The sequence below is a fragment of the Schistocerca americana genome, chromosome 4, assembly GCF_021461395.2.
Source record: "Schistocerca americana isolate TAMUIC-IGC-003095 chromosome 4, iqSchAmer2.1, whole genome shotgun sequence".
Taxonomy (NCBI): Eukaryota; Metazoa; Arthropoda; class Insecta; order Orthoptera; family Acrididae; genus Schistocerca; species Schistocerca americana.
The window spans coordinates 825,995,422-826,011,828 of NC_060122.1; the positions used below are offsets into that span (position 1 = coordinate 825,995,422).

The 16,407-nt window shown below is 44.5% G+C and overlaps 1 protein-coding gene across 1 annotated transcript in view; it reads right to left on the minus strand.

Annotated features, from left to right (window-relative positions):
* LOC124613835 overlaps nt 1–16,407 on the minus strand; it is a 347,299-nt gene that overhangs the window by 128,894 nt on the left and 201,998 nt on the right. The window contains exon 10 of the mRNA XM_047142557.1: nt 12,110–12,438. Coding sequence (XP_046998513.1) covers nt 12,110–12,438 — 329 coding nt within the window. The remainder of the gene's footprint in view (nt 1–12,109; nt 12,439–16,407) is intronic.

Consider the following 16,407-nt stretch of genomic DNA (forward strand, 5'->3'; position numbering starts at 1 on the left):
AGCTCATGAGAGAATTCCTGCTCAATCAGAGCCTGTGCATCCACATTCTTATCTTGTGTGAAACTCTGGGCTCCCACCAGTTTCCACGTATGTTCCTACAGGCAAGTCCAGCTGTTGCATCGCCTTTCTCGAGCATCAGGGAGAAGATAAGCGGACCGCACGTCTCTGTGCCATCACGGTCTCCATACTCGAGAGGTGGCACTGTGCATTAAATTTTAAAAATGATTGTGGCAAACCAAATCAAGCCAATTTCTAAAACTCACCATTCCTTTTTATTATAAACAAATGACAAGAAATTCGACACTGACACGTCACACATAGCGATTGCTACTCACAGTGTGGATTCTAAAACGTCTGGGAGAGTGAATAGCAGTGAACGAGAATTCTTTCGGTAGGCGTGCGAGCGTGCTACATTTTTGTTTGTGTTCGGCGGTGTTCCGCTGGTTGTTTGAATTTCCCGTCCCAAGAAGAACAGAATGCTTTCGCCTGCTATCTTTCCTAATTCTGTCGTTATTGAAGTGAGTTGCGTGAACGATGGAGAATTTATTATGTAGCTGATAGAAATATAGAGATACCATAAGGAAAGAAATAGAGAATTACCAGAGCACTCAAGTGGAGGGGTGAGACAGGCGAGATGCTTCCATTAGGTGCTAATAAGAACAAACTTAGTATTAAAAAGGAAAAATAACATTAAGTTTCCTTCAGAGTAGGCAAGTGTGAATATACTGTATATTTGTTGACCAGTTTTATGTCCTTGATGGTTGTAATTGTGCCACTGATGCATCACTGCTATGTTAGTGATTTCTTGATGATAAATAAAAATTATCACGCTATCTGCCTTTTAATAAACTATATGAAAGATTTCCTTATCAAGTAGCCTATGTGATAAGCTGTATGCATATTTCACATTCCATTTTGTCAACATTATCTTCCTTATACATAAAATCCTTAAAGTGCTGCATCAGAAACTATCTGAAATATAACAGCTATTGAAATGAAGTAAGTAAAGCCAGGTAATAACAGAGTGTAGATGCTAGTGTTCTGGTTATAAATTGTAATGCGAAGTATCGAATGATATTTGTTCAAGGTATTACACTACTGCAAAGGAAACCTGGACACGTAATTCAGTGTTAAATGCACTTTCTCCACACATTTCAGGCCTGTGTACAAATCCAGACACCTAAATTCCTCTTTCCTATAAGACTTAGCTTATTTTACCAAAAGCAGTGTGCCAAATATTCTAGTAAAGTTTCGCATCAGGGACTAACTATACAATGCGACGAATATTCATGTCAAAGAAACAGTAATAGAAGAAGTACCAAGTACGGTTGTGAGTTACCTGCTTAGTTGCAGAACATTCCATCAGTTGAAACATACGCCACATAAAAGCAGTGGAAGCACTTCACGTAACTGCAGCACCTGTAAATTTACCACAGGGTGACGTCTTGAGTTTGGGTCCAGGTTGCTGCTGTTTTATCATAGGAGGTTGCGGGTAATTGGTGATGTAGTGTGGTGATGCCTTAAGAGGCATGGTGATTTGCATTATTATGCACGTATTAAAAGAGTTTGAAATGTTTTTACGGAAAAAATTGTGCCAGAGAGATGGAATTTTGGCTTATCTGTTCCCTGTTGGAGAGACTGAACACGCGCATCTAACATCTGTTTTCTTGGATATGTCAGAACTTGAATTCCTTAAATGTCTTGCTCCTTGCAAGTGTGAAAGTATAAAATGATGCATCAACAAGGTACGAATTATTGCACTTTTGCCTGTTTGAACACTTCTTTTCCACGTGAGAAAATAATGAGCATATGCAGGCTCTGATTCAGCAAGAACTCACAAACGAGATACGAAATTTTGGTGAATTCCCTCTCCATAATTTGCTGACTCAGGGGGGAGGTTTGGGTATAAAAGCTGCAAGACTCGCTAAAAAGTGATGTCAGACACATCACCACCATCATCATCATAGTCACTGTACGACTTATACTACATATTGATGTCCGCCCCGATAGCTGAATGGTCAGCGTGACGGACTGCCGTCTTATAGGGCCCGGGTTCGATTCCCGGCTGTGTCGGGGATTTTCTCCACTGAGGGATTGGGTGTTGTGTTGTCTTCATCATCATTTCATCCCCATCCGGCGCGCAGGTCGCCCAATGTGGCGTCGAATGTAATAAGACCTGCACCGAGGCGGCCGGACCTGCCCCGCAAGGGGCCTCCTGGCCAATGACGCCAAACGCTCGTTTCCATTACATATTCATAACATGAATCTACAGAACCTGAAGAATCTGATGAGGGCGGGAGCGCAATACATACTGTAAGGCTGTCGGCGCTAGAGAAGTGGCGGCGTCATCTGATACTGAGTGCAAGGTGTGTCAACATCATACCTGGAGCAGCAATGCTGTTTCATGTAAAAGAGTGAAGAATATATCTGCAAGCAAGATTCTCTAGCATCAGTCCTGCTGAATCTGAGTTTCCCAACAGAAGTGGCTCGTGCATGATACGTTGCGAAAGAATGAATAATATGTACGCAGTCGACGTCGAAGATGTTGATATGTAATTTTTTGTGCCTACTATGTATATAAAAATGGTAGTTTATATTCGCAAGGTATCACATACTGTATCTATACGAGACATTAATATTTGATCTCTAAAAGAAGACTTTTATGGTGTTTGGTTCCAAAATATAAAGTTACTGGTGATTTATGTGATTTTTCAGAAGTCAATGTGAAATTAATACACCGGCTTCAGAGGGAGTGGCTACAGATTATGGACACTGTTGTTTTTGAAGTGTCCGTTAGCTGTAAACAAAGGAACACTGTCTGCACAGGACTTGAAGGCCCAACCGAACCGACCGGCCGCCGTGTCATCCTCAGCCCTTAGGCGTCACTGGATGCGGATACGGAGGGGCATGTGGTCAGCACACCGCTCTCCCAGTGGTGTCAGTTTTCGTGACCGGAGCCGCTACTTCTCAGTTGGGTAGCTCCTTTCGCGACAAGGCTGTTGGCGTGCGATAGCTATGGAAGTATTCATTGTATTGAATCATTTCTGTATCAGTATAACAAACTGCTTGACTTTTACGTTAAGGATACATTGTTAACACTGTGTACTGTTGGCCATAAAATGCATTTCAGCGCCATTTCGACTTCATGAAGGCAGATACAGCAGTCAAGACTTGGTTGTCTATTGGAGTTGTCTCTAATATTTACTCAAACTGTAAACACCTGCTGCTTGAAATAGATGATGTTCTAGAAAGAGCTGAAGATGAAATGAAATGTGCGTTAAATTCGTACATTTTCAATGTGTTACAGCATAAAAGTTCACTATAAATACTTAATAGTAAATTAGTATCTATAACATTCTGTTCCACTCGACCTATCATTCCTTCCGTAATAAATTACAAAGAGCAGATGTGGAAATATTTTGTGGCTACACTTACGTGAGATGAAATGTAAATGACAAGAGAGTACAGTATTCACAGAGGTGGTATATTATGCACTGTGTGTGTGTGTGTGTGTGTGTGTGTGTGTGTGTGTGTGTGTGTGTGTGTGTGTGTGTCTGTGGTGTGCATGCAATTCAGAGACACACATCTTTCACTTCCATTTTTATGCTTCATAGTAATAATATTACGCTAGTTAAATACAACTATGCAGGTGTATGCAAATGTCTTTTATCTTCTCGAACATAATTCAGGATATAGTGCAACCTGAAACCGTTTCTAAGCGTTATAATGATATTACCCTGATGAAATGCAGAGGGTTGCACGTGTATGCATATATCTTTGACTTTCATGCATATAATGTGTATCTTGGATATTCTGATGAAGCTTCTGTAATTTTATACAGCTTATTTTTTAATTTGGCACCACTTTTATGCATTATTTTAATTTTTCCACGGAGACTAGCTGAAGAGGGGGTGGGAGTACAAACCTGAACTGGACTTGCTGGATTTTTTAATCTATTTTACTTATTTGCTTATTGAAACCAAATTCTAACTGGCTGCCTCATTCTAATACTAAACTGTCATTGGCTGGAGGGGGGGATAGCCTTTTAGGTTCCCACTAGCAACTCTGGGTTTATCCTGCCATCTTGCATTTTGATTGGCTGCTTTATTTTAATATTAGCCTGTGATTAGCTTAAGAGGGGCGTAGGGAGAGAGTCTAGATTGTTGTCATCACTGTGCAAGGACGAACTCACTGATATGGCAGCGCCATCTTGAAGACGTAATGGATTCAAGGTCAAAGCCCCTGCCCCTTCATGTAGGGAACCCATACTGACACTTGCACACTTCAAGGTCATTTAAGTGCAAAGTGGGCAGGGCTCACCATAGGTATCCTATTGTAATTGGGTAACGTACTATGAACAGCATAATGAACACATTATCATATCCAAGATAGACATGAAGCCCACACACATCACTATAGTAGCAGATTATATGCCAACTTGTTCAACGGCTGATTCAGAAATTGAAAGAATGTATCACGAGATAAATGGAATTACTTAGGTAGCTACAGGAGATAAAATCTAGTTGTGACAGATGACTTGAATTCGATAGTAGCAAAAGGAAGAGGAGGAGAATTTTTGGAGGACATGGGCCAGAAAAGGAAATAAAGAGGAATCTACCTGCAAGAAATTTGTGCAGAACATAATTTAATCATCACTAACACTTGGTTTAAGAATCATGAAAGAATGTTGTGTACGTGGAACAGACCTAGGGACATTGGGAGGTTTCAGATTGGTTGTATAGTGCTAAGACAGAGATTTTGACTCTAGGTTATAAACTGAATATATTTTCAGGGGCAGAGGTGGGCTCTGGTCATAATTTATTCGCTACAGACTGCATAACAGAACTGAATAAATTGTAAAAAGGTAGGAAATTAAGAAGATATGGCCTAGATTAGTTGAAAGAAACAAAGGTAGTTGAGAGTTTCAAAAGGGGTATTTGGCGTCGTTGGACTAAAGCAGGGGAAACGAACACAACTCGAGTCCAATGGGCAGATTTAAGAGATGAAATAGTCAAAATGGCAAAGGATCACGTAGGTAGAAAAACAAGATCTAGTAGAAATTTTTGGCTTACACATGAGATGCTGAATTCAATTGACGGGAGGGGAAAATATAAGATACAGCAAATGAAGCAGGCAAAAGGTAATAGGGATTTCTGAAAAATGAGACTTATAAAATGCAAACTGCCTGAGCAAGATGAAAATTAAAGAGACATTTGGAAAAAAGTTAAGCGGTTGCATAAATATCAAGGACACATATAGCAATCCAGTAGCAAATAAAGAAAGGAAATCTAAAAAGTGGAAGGAATACATAGAGGGACTTAAGAGAAACAAACTTATAGAAAGAGAAGAGGAAGTAGGTGAACGTGAGGTGTGAGACATAATACTGCAAAAAGAATTCCACAGAGCAATTAAAGATGTAAGTACTAGAAACAAGGCTCCTGCAGTAGATGATGTTCCATGGATCTGCTGAGATCCTTGGGCTAGCCAGGCATTACAGAAATATTATACCAGGCGTGCAAGAAATATGATGCAAAAAATACCCTCAGAATTGAGAAAGGAGAGTAATAATTGCAATTGCAAACAAAGTAGGTGCCGGCAGCTATGAATACTTCTGAACCATAGTTTAATCAGTCGTTATTGTAAAATACTGACATGAATTACACTGTGTGACAAAAAAAAAGTGAATCGCTCAGAATATGGATATGGTTTCTGTTGCAGTTCTCTCTGTTAGGCACAATGGCCGCCAGAGTGCATCAGTGTTTTTCTTGTTTAGTGTTGTTACCAGGAGTGGTAACAACACTAAATTACAAGGAGCGTGTACAGCCCCACGTGTTGAGAGATCACTGTGAAGGAAACAGAGAGGCCGTGTACTTGTTTGAGACAGCGTTATTAGCACTTGACAGCGTTTCAGAGGGGCCTCATTGTGGGTCTCCATTTGGCTGGCAGGTCTGATCATGCAATAATCGGATTTGTGGGGCACTCGGATGGGCCAGCGGCCTGATGCTGGAATGCATGACAACGTGAGACGAGGCAGAGTCATCATTGAGGTTCCAGTCGACCACACCTGACCAACAAAATGGAGGATCACCGCACTCTGCACCATCCACTTCGTAAACCCTCCACATGTTCCTAAGCCATCTGAGAACAAGTAGCGCACACCGTGCAACATTCTGCGTCACCACACATCACTGAGTAGGGAGTTACCACACAGAGTGTAGGCTGCTGTTAACACCACAACAAAATGGCTGCCTCTGGAGTGGTGAGATGACTGGGAAACGTGAACTGCTGCTGAATGGCATCGCATTATGTTCAGTGATGGACCACGCTTCTGCGCTGCCCCAAATGGCTACCGTCAGCGACCTTAGGAAAGATCTCAATCTTCCAATCTTTTGGAGAGTCAGCTGGCATCATGGACTGAGGAACCATCAGGTATGACTTCAGGTCACTACTCGAAGTGCTGAAGGAACTCTGACAGCACAATGGTATACCATTCCAAATGGCAAATATACCTTAATACACTGAAGCGCCAAAGAAACTGGTATAGGCATGCATATTCAAATACAGAGATATGTAAACAGGCAGAATACGGCGCTGCGGTCGGCAACGTCTATATATCAGACAACAAGAGTCTGGAAGCATCTCCGAGGTAGCGATGAAGTGGGAATTTTCCCATACGACCATATCACGAGTGTACTGTGAATATCAGGAATCCGGTAAGGCATAAAAACTCTGACATGACTGCGGCCGGAAAAAGTTCCTGTAACAACAGAACCAATGACGACTGAAGATAATCGTTCAACATAACAGAAGTGCAACCTTCGGCAAATTGCTGCAGATTTCAATTCTGGGCCATCAACAAGTGTCGGCGTACAAACCATTGAACGAAACATCATCGATATTGACTTTTGGAACCAGAGGTCCACTCGTTTACCCTTGATGAATGCCTTATGCTTCACCTGGGACCTCAACACCGACATTGGACTACTGACGACTGGAAACATGTTGCTGGTCAGACAAGTCTCGTTTCAAATTGCATCAAGCAGATGGACATGCATGGGCATGAAGACAACCTCATGAACCCAGGGACCCTGCATGTCAGCGGGGGACTATTCAAGCTGCTGGACACTCTCTAAAGGAGTGGGGCGTCTGCAGTTGCAGTGATATGGGACCCGTGATACGTATAGGTACACCTCTGACAGGTGACACGTAAGTATGCTGTCTGACCATCTGCATCCATTCATGTCCTCTGTGCATTCCGACGAACTTCAGCAATTCCAGGAGAACAATGCGACACCTCATACGTCCAGAATTGCTACAGAGTGGCTTCAGAGGAGCACTCTTCTGAGTTTAAACACTTCCACTGCCCACCAAACTCCCTGGACATGAACATTGTTGAGCATATCTGGGATGCCTTGCAACGTGCTGCTCAGAAGGGATCTCCACCCCCTCGTACTCTTACGGAATTATGGACAGGCCTGCAGGATTCATGGTGTCAGTTCCCTCCAGCAGTACTGCAGACATTGGTCAAGTCCATGCCACATAATGTTGCGACACTTCTGTGTGCTCGCGGGGGCCCTGCTTGATATTAGGCAGGTATGCCACTTTCTTTGGCCCTTACACGTAGTATTTGTAGATTTAGAGAAAGCTTTCCTTCAATGTCGACTGGACTACCGCTTTGCAGTTTAGACGTTAGCATAAAATACACTGAGGCGACAAAAGTCATGGGATACCTCCTAATATCATATCGGATCTTCTTTTCCCCAGTGTAGTGCAGCAAGTCGACATGGCGTGGAAATAAGTCGTTGGAAGTCCCCTGCAGAAAAATTGAGCCATGTTGCCGCTATAGACGTCCATAATTGCCGAAGTGCCTCTTGTGGAGTATCTTATGCACAAACTGACGTCTCCATTACGTACCACAACTGTTTGATGGGATTCATGTTGGACTATCTTGAGGGCCACATCATCCACTCGCATTGTCCCGAACGTTCTACAAAGCAATCACGAACAACTGTGGCAGATGACAAGGTGCATTCAGTCAATAATTCACGTATACTGAGCCCCCACCACTATGGAGCCACCACCAGCTTGGACAATGCCTCGTTGAGAACTTGGGTTCATGGCTTCGTGGGGTCGAACTCTACCATCAGTTCTCACCAACTGAAATCGCGATTCATCAGACCATGCCTCGGTTTTCCAGTCTAGGGTACAACTGATGTGGTCAGAAGACCAGGAAAGGCGATGCAGTCGATCTCGAGCTGTTAGCAAAGGCACACGCGTCGGTTGTCTGCTGCCATAGCCGATTAACGCCAAATTTCGCCGCACTGTGCTAACGGATACGTTCGTCGTACGTCGCACACTGATTCCTGCGGTTGTTTCACGCAGTGTTGCTTGTCTGTTAGCACTGACAACTCTATGTAAACACCGCTGCTCGCGGTCGTTTAGTGAGGGCTGTTCGCCATTGCATTGTTCGTGGTGACAGGCAACGCCCGAAATGTGATATTCTCGGGACGCTCTTGACAATGTGGATCTCGGAATACTGAATTCCCCAACGATTTCCGAAATGGAATGTCCTATGCGTCTAGCTCCAACTAGCATTCGGCCTTCAAAGTCTGTTAATTCCTGTCGTGCGGTGATAATCACGTCGGAAACCTTTTCGCACGAATCACCTGAGTACAGGTGACAGCTCCGCCAATGCACTGCCCTTTTATACCTAGTGTACGCGACAGTAGCACCATGTGTGTATGTGCATATCGCTATCCCATGACTTTCGCCGTCTCAGGATACAGGGATCCGATTGTCACTGACAGCTTCTACAGAAACCAAACTGCAGTTGTAAGGGTTGAAGGACATGCGAGGCAAACAGTAACTGAGAAAGGAGTTATTTAAATTTCAGAGAGAATAAATGAAAAGTTTGCGATTTGCCACTGACGTTGTAATTCTGCCAGCGGCGGCAAACGATTTGGAGGATCAGTTGAACGATTTGGAGTGTATTTTGAAAAAGACTGTAAGGTGAACACAACAAATGTAAGACAGGGGTGAACTGTAGTGGAATTAAATTGGGCAGTGTTGTGAGAATTATATTAGGAAATGAGATACTGAAAGTAGTACAGCAAAATAACTTGATGATGACCTAATACAGAGGATATAAATGTAGACTGGCTAATAGTAAGAACTGAAACACGTAGGATAAGTCCTTCAGACAAGAACAGAATAGAATCTTTTGAAATCTGTTGCAACAGATGAGTGCTGAAATTAGGTGGGTGGACCAAATTACTATGGTGAAGGTACTAAACCAAACTGAGGAAAAAGTATATTTATGGTTCAATTTGCCAAAAGAAGGGATCGATTAATAGGACAATCCCTGACGGATCAAGGAATCATCAGTTTGGTTCTGGAGTAAAGTGGGTGATAGCAGTTCTTGAGGGAGACCAAACTGTGATTACAGTGAGCAGACTCAGAAGGATGTAAGTTGCAGTTGTTATGCAGAGATGGAGAGTCTTGCACAGACAGAGCAGACTAGCATAGAGAACGGCATCAAACCAGTCTTCAAATTGAAGAGCACAACAAAAGCATCCTTTCTACCCCTGTTAAACAGTATGTTAATCTACAACTGGTTGGGTGTGGCAGTTGAAAGATTGGAGGGAAGCAAAGACGTAGCACCTCCGAATCGACCATCCATACTAAAGCACTGTGGTCATTATTAATATCGCTTTCAAATCAACTTTTGGGTTGACGAGAGCTTTACTTTGTCTAATTAACAAAAGTATTCCACAGAAGAAGATGGCAGCCAAATTTTACGAAGGGGCATCCACGCACTGTGTTCGTTCATCAAATGGAGCAAAGTTTAGTAATAATGCTTATCTGCGTCGAGTTGGAGCCAACCAACGACAGGATAGTATGTGATAACTAATGAATAGCTCTTTACTACCCAAGTCTTTATGCCGATTTTTTCGCACTGTCTTTATTGAAATGCTACTAATGATTTCCCCTCTAAGGCGGAATCTATGTTGTGGTGACAGACTGGTTTGTAGCGTAGCCAAATTTATAAGTTAGGGGGGTTGGGTTGGGTTGTTTCAGGGAGGATACCACACAGCGAGATCATCGGTCTAATCGGATTAGGGAAGGACAGGGAAGGAAGTCGGCCATGCCCTTTCAAAGGAACCATCCCGGCATTGGCTGGAGTGATTTAGGGAAGTCACGGAAAACCTAAATCAGGATAGCCAGACGCGGGATTGAACCGTCGTCCTCCCGAATGCGAGTCCAGTGTGCTAGCCACTGCGCCACCTCGCTCGGTATAAGTTAGGCTGGATGTGACAATACGGTTGCGTGTTATCACAGCCAACAAACGTGGAAGTGAAATATAGGTTGAGGTGACAGATTGATCTGCAGCACATGTTGGAAGATAACAGTCTGATCGTGAGGCGACGAAGCAAACAAATTTGAAAATGAAATCTTGCTGCCAGGTCTGGGTTAGGCTGGAAGATGACAGTTTGGTTATGAGTTGGCGAAACCAACGAATGTGGAAGTGAAGATTAAGATGTGGCAACAGATTGAGCTGTAGCGTAACCCAAGATCTAGGGTATGGTGCAAGGTGTCAAGTGTTGTTTGTGAGTTGATGAAGCCAACCAAGGTAAATGTGAAATCTTTATTGATGTGACTCCTTGATTTGCTACATAGAAGAAGTGTATCTGAGCCTAGAAGATGATCGTTTCGTTTTCTATTACTTACTGTTTAATTCTGTGCTGAGTTCTGTAGTGTATACATCAGTAACAGAAACCCCAAGAAACGCCGTGGTCTTCAACAGTGAAAGCAGATTCTGCCTGCACGCAAGTGACGGTCATTTGTGTGTACGATGTATATCTGGTGAACATTGTCCCGTAAGGTGCTTTCGTCTAAGACCCACTGGCCCCACCCCATCCCTTTTGGTCTGGTCTGTGATACACTACAGGTCTCATTTCACCAGCACCCGGTACATGCAGAATGTTGTTAGACCCATACTTTCACCATTGTTGCTACAGGGAGGTGATGTGTTGTTCCAACAGGATAATGCTCGCCCACATACTACCTCTGAACCTCAACGTGCTCTGCAAGATGTGCAGCACCTTCCCTGGCCAGCACGATCTCCAGACCTCAAATCGAGCACGTTTGGGATATGGTGGGACAATTAGTGACTTGTGCGACCCTTCAGCCGACAGCTCTTACATAACTGCATGAACACATCGAGCAGCAGTGGCATAACGTATCCCAGAACAGTATTCGCCATCCGTACAGTCGATTGCATGCCAGAGTCAGTGCCTACATTGCTGCAGGCCGTACTAGTATGGGTATTTCAGCATGGGTTGACACCTGGTACCTCAGGACCGCCTGTCACCGAGAGAGGTGGTGCAGTTGTTAGCACACTGGACTCGCATTCGGGAGGACGACGGTTCAATCTCGCGTCCGGCCATCCTGATTTAGGTTTTCCTTGATTCAGGTAAATCGCTCCAGGCAAGTGCCGGGATGGTTCCTTTTAAAGTGCATGGCCGACTTCCTTCCCCCAAACAACCCAACCCAACCGCCTGTCCTACTGATCTGTAAGTGTAATCATTTCATGTGCTCCACATACACTTTTGTAACAATAAATCTTGAGTGGAATGGAAATCTCTAAGAGCCTGTAGTAATTTCTTTTACAGCAGTTTAGAATCGTTTTTAACCTTACCTAACCCAATTAAGCTAATCTATCGTAAGCTAGCCTCCTTGACCCCGCCAGAAACTGACAAAGGAGATAGGACGCACTGTAACCAAGCTGTCGGCCAACATTATCGGGCGACGGTGTCTGACAATCTTTGTCGGTGGGACTGTGAACGCAGTGTAATGTCATCGCTTCCACAGGTGCCACCCGACCAACCACATACATTAATTCAATTGTATTTCGACAGTCACTGGTAACACATACGGACGAAACAAAATGAAAATGCTTGCCGCAGAGCAGTGAGTGCGCCTGCCCTCCTGGCCCCTGCTCGTAGGCTACGGTAGGCAGAGGTGGGCTACGGTAGGCAGCGGCGGGCTACGGTAGGCTGTTGCGAGCTGCGGTAGGCTGTGGCGATCTACGGTAGGTGGGGTTGCCTACCTGCCCAGCTCGACGACCACCACGAGCGCGTGCGGCAGGCGGCGCTTGGCGGCGGCGGCGAGGTGCGCCAGCAGCGTGCTCTTGCCGATGCCGGGCGGCCCCTCCAGCACGACGGCGCGCTCCCCCGGCGCCGCCTCCAGCGCGTCCCGCGCCCACTCTGCGCTCCAGCCGCCGCCCGCCAGGTGTCCGCGCAGCGCCCACGTGTCGCCCACGCTGCGCTCCCACCGCCACGTGCCGCCGTCCTGCCAGGATAGCCAGTGCAGCGACCGGCCCGCCGTGCCCCACTTCTCGCACAGCTGATCGAACTGGGCGTCCGGCCCGTCCCTCGCCTGTGGGACACAAAATGACGGCGGCGGTTACCGGTTTGGTGATGTTTGGTTTTTGATTATACATCGATGTTTCAGGTAACCAATAAAACCACTCCCGATTCTTTACAGAATCGGACTCCCGTTCTTAAGACAGCTTGAAGAGTCCAATCAGTTAATGTGTTAAGCACACGACCTTAAGCGTGTAAAACTTTTATGGTTGAAGTTAGTTTATGTTTACAGTTTGTTGGAAGTCCTTAAGTGCTCTTTTTATCAAACAATGGATCAGTGTAGTGTGGGTAATTTGCGCTCCACTTTAAGAAAAGAGTCCTTTCCCATGTCTGAATGTTTGTGACATCGCATTTCCCAGACGATGTATCGCAAACTAACATTATTTTGTTGATACATTAGTGTTTCCTATGGATACTGAATGCAAAATGTGTTGAGAAGAGAGTCAATAGTAAAGAGCACTAAACTGAGACGTGCCTGACGCTGAAGTTTCACTGTACGAACAGTGAAAATGTAGTAAGCGACAAGCCCTTTCCCTCCCATAATTTTTTGGCGGTGTCAGCAAGAAAACATGAAATGATGTGTAAAGATGATTGTATATCTCTAAGCGGTCTGATTGTCAAATTCTGGCTGAATGTAGTATGGTTAATTTGTGCCCCACGAGCCTCTAGACATAAAGCTTGTTACAGCTCCTCCTACCGATGTCGTTTTATGCAACCCGCAGTCTTATGTCCGCCCTTAAAAAACTACAAAAGAGAATTTAATATCCTCTCACTCACTACATGCACACTATTAGTTCTATGAAAAAATGAAAAACTTTTTTGTAGGAAAATTAGTGTACTTAAATCTCGCACAGGAATAAGTTTTCGATAGAGGCCTAGCTTTCGAGTTATTCCAGAAAAACGTACAAAAGTGACCTTCAGAAACAACACCATTTCCACATTCAGTACCTACTGGCCTGCATTTCTAGTGTTTTGTGCGTGGCACCCCTGCCTACTACTTCACAAATATTTGCAACCGCACGAATTATTTTACATATATAATCTTTCTTGGTCCTCATTGGGTGTGGGAACAACAGGTCCTGTGGGCCCTTCATACACTTATTAAGAGGTATCATAGCCACCTATCTTACATTTCCAAAATCTGCATTTACATACCACCATTAATGTCGTTTTGCAACCCTATTACACTGTGAGGCCAACAGCCTTTCCACAGTGCTAACACTGCTTCCCGCCAGGTCACAAATTAAGCGCTGTCGGGCTTAGCCAGCACTTGGATGGGTGACCATCCAGTCAGTCGAGCGCTGCTGGCGAGCAGGGCGCCCTGAGCCCATGTGAGGCAAATTGAGGAGCCACTTGACTGAGTGAGAAGTAGCGGCTCTGGTCGCCAAAAACTGGCAATGGTTGGGAGAGCAGTGTGCTGACCACATGCCCTTCCACATCGGCATCCTGTGACACCTATCGTCTGAGGATGACACGGCGGTCGGTCGGTCCCAATGGGCCTTCCAAGGCCTGTTCAGAGCCTGTTGAGACGAAGCTTGGTTTGACTTTTATTATACTGTCTTGGAAAGTAGGTGTCAGATGCTATGTACAGGTATGAACATAACAGGCAGTAAGGTGGATGCATATCAGAATTCTTTTCATTTGACGCTGGAGACAAACGGAAACGTTTGTCCTGAGAGAAGGCCAGCCGCTCACAATATCAACAAACTGTCAGAAAGTGTGCGGCACATCCGATCACTGCGAACTGCAGACAGAGGACCATCCCATGGCTGGCGGTTTTCTATTTTGATATCGAATCTTACGGACCAGGGTGACAGACGCCCACTATTTTTACAGGAGGCAGTTTCCCTGCGAAATCTTCATGTTTCGGTCAGGAACGCGCCAGCTCCGCACCACAGCTGTGCTATTGTTTGGGACGTTTCGGAGAAATGGTCTCCGAGCTCCGCGGGATAGCCAACAGAACGCCACCTCACATAGCACTTATCATTTTCTGTTGGCGCCTGTCGCTGGAAAACTTCCCGGGCAATGCCCTGGTGGAGGAGACTGTGACTGACTGCTCGTCTGTTACGTCAGCGCACGTTTGCAGTCACAGTCGGGAATTGATAGGAAGCAATGGTACTGGACTCTAAGTTGATGGAGTATGGTAGTGGGAGCCTTGAAGAAATTGTTGTAAATCCAAACTGGCGAAAGCTTTGTTAATCAGCCACAACTGTCCGATTTATAGCTCAGTGGAGTGGAAGAGAATTTGAGTTGTTTGTTCTTGACCATCGCAGGGGTCGGCCGTGCAGTTTGCCGCCCTTCACAATAAGTAATTTCATTCTGAGTTTTACTTGTCTGGCCACCAGGACACACACTTAGGAGCTTTTTTCGCGCTTCCATCGGTCTCCAGCCATGCAGTGCAGCCGACCACGAGTGGCAGCCGTCATCAGCACGCCGTACTGTCTGTCGGTAATACACGCAGCTCCTGCATCCAAGGTTTCAGTTGATTTTGCAGCCACCCAAAATTCGAAATGAAGTTTCTCAACGATTGCGTCCGTAAAACACTTTGCCTCCTTAGCTACCGTATCTGATTACCCATATATTTGTCGAGAATATACATGTCATCTGTTCTCTTTGCTCCCCCTTTTCGTAGCAGAGAACCACGCTAGATCTCATTTAGTGCCGTTTGTACTAGGTTCTTGCCAACACCACTATCAGGTGAGGACTATTTACAAGTTTGGTTTATGTTCGTATACCCAATTGTTCTTTGTATAAATTAATAATCAATTTTGTGTTTCGTTAAAAGAAAATAAGTGTGATTGTAATTTTTTAGGACGGCGTTTAACTTTTAAACAGTCGCCCTCACCGGAATTCTTTCCCATCGTCATTTTTGGAGGGGAATTTTGATCAATTACCGTGATGAATAAATTATATGAGAGGCTAGTCACCCCACGTAGGACTTATACCAGGGCCATATAATATTGCATTTCGCTCTTCAGTACAAACCCACTTGGGTGAGGTTCGCATAGTATAACGATTTTACCGCCTGTATATCAGTTAAGGGTCGGACGATAGGAAACGCGTGGCTAGTTTCCAACTGGCCTTATTATGCCACCAGCTCAGTAGAGCAGTTACAAATTGTAAAATCGATTTTTGTGTAAATTTCACCTAACAATCTTGTGAATTTCAAAAGCATAAAATATAAAACTACATCATTGTGTTCGTGAGGCCTTCTGACACAAAAACTACCGTGTTTTAAGGGTTAAATTTGGATTGAACTGTCAGCGTAATTATTTTTAGCGTAAAGCTTACGAAAGTCGGACACGTTTAAATTGATAATGTCAATGAAATAGCCGACTGTGCTGGTGGCGTAGTAGCCCATTCAGTAGGTACAAGAAGGTCCAATATCTGGAATAGTTCGTATGATCAGACAGTCTTGTACAATGATAGGACAGAGTGAAGTTCTGACTGGTGAGAGATGATTGTGGGGTTGGGGGAGCGTCTGGTGGTTACTTTTGTACGTTTTTCTTGAATAACTCGGAAACTACAGTATGATCTCTATCGAGAATGTACCCCAGCACAAATTTTATGTACATTAAATTCACTACAAAAACGTCCTGTTAATTGTTTTTCTAGGGCTAATAGTTTGCGCATTTCATTTCTAAACGAGAGACATGGAACTGCGGGTTGTATAAAACCACGTCAGCAGGGCAGGGGAACCACACTGTGCACACTGTGAGACCTGTGTTTCTCCCAGAGTATACGATGTTCGGATACCTTATTGGAATGCAGCTGCGAGACATCGTCGAAGACACCAACATTTCCAGAGGCGAAAGGCAAAGCCCAAACTGGCGAAAGCTTTGTTAATCAGCCACAACTGTCCGATTTCTGGCTCAGTGGAGCGGAAGAGAATTTGAGTTGTTAGAGGTGATTGTATTGAGTACCCAACAGCACACAGTACCACCGCACTTGGTGCTGGGCCCATACGACAGTGAAGAAAGCA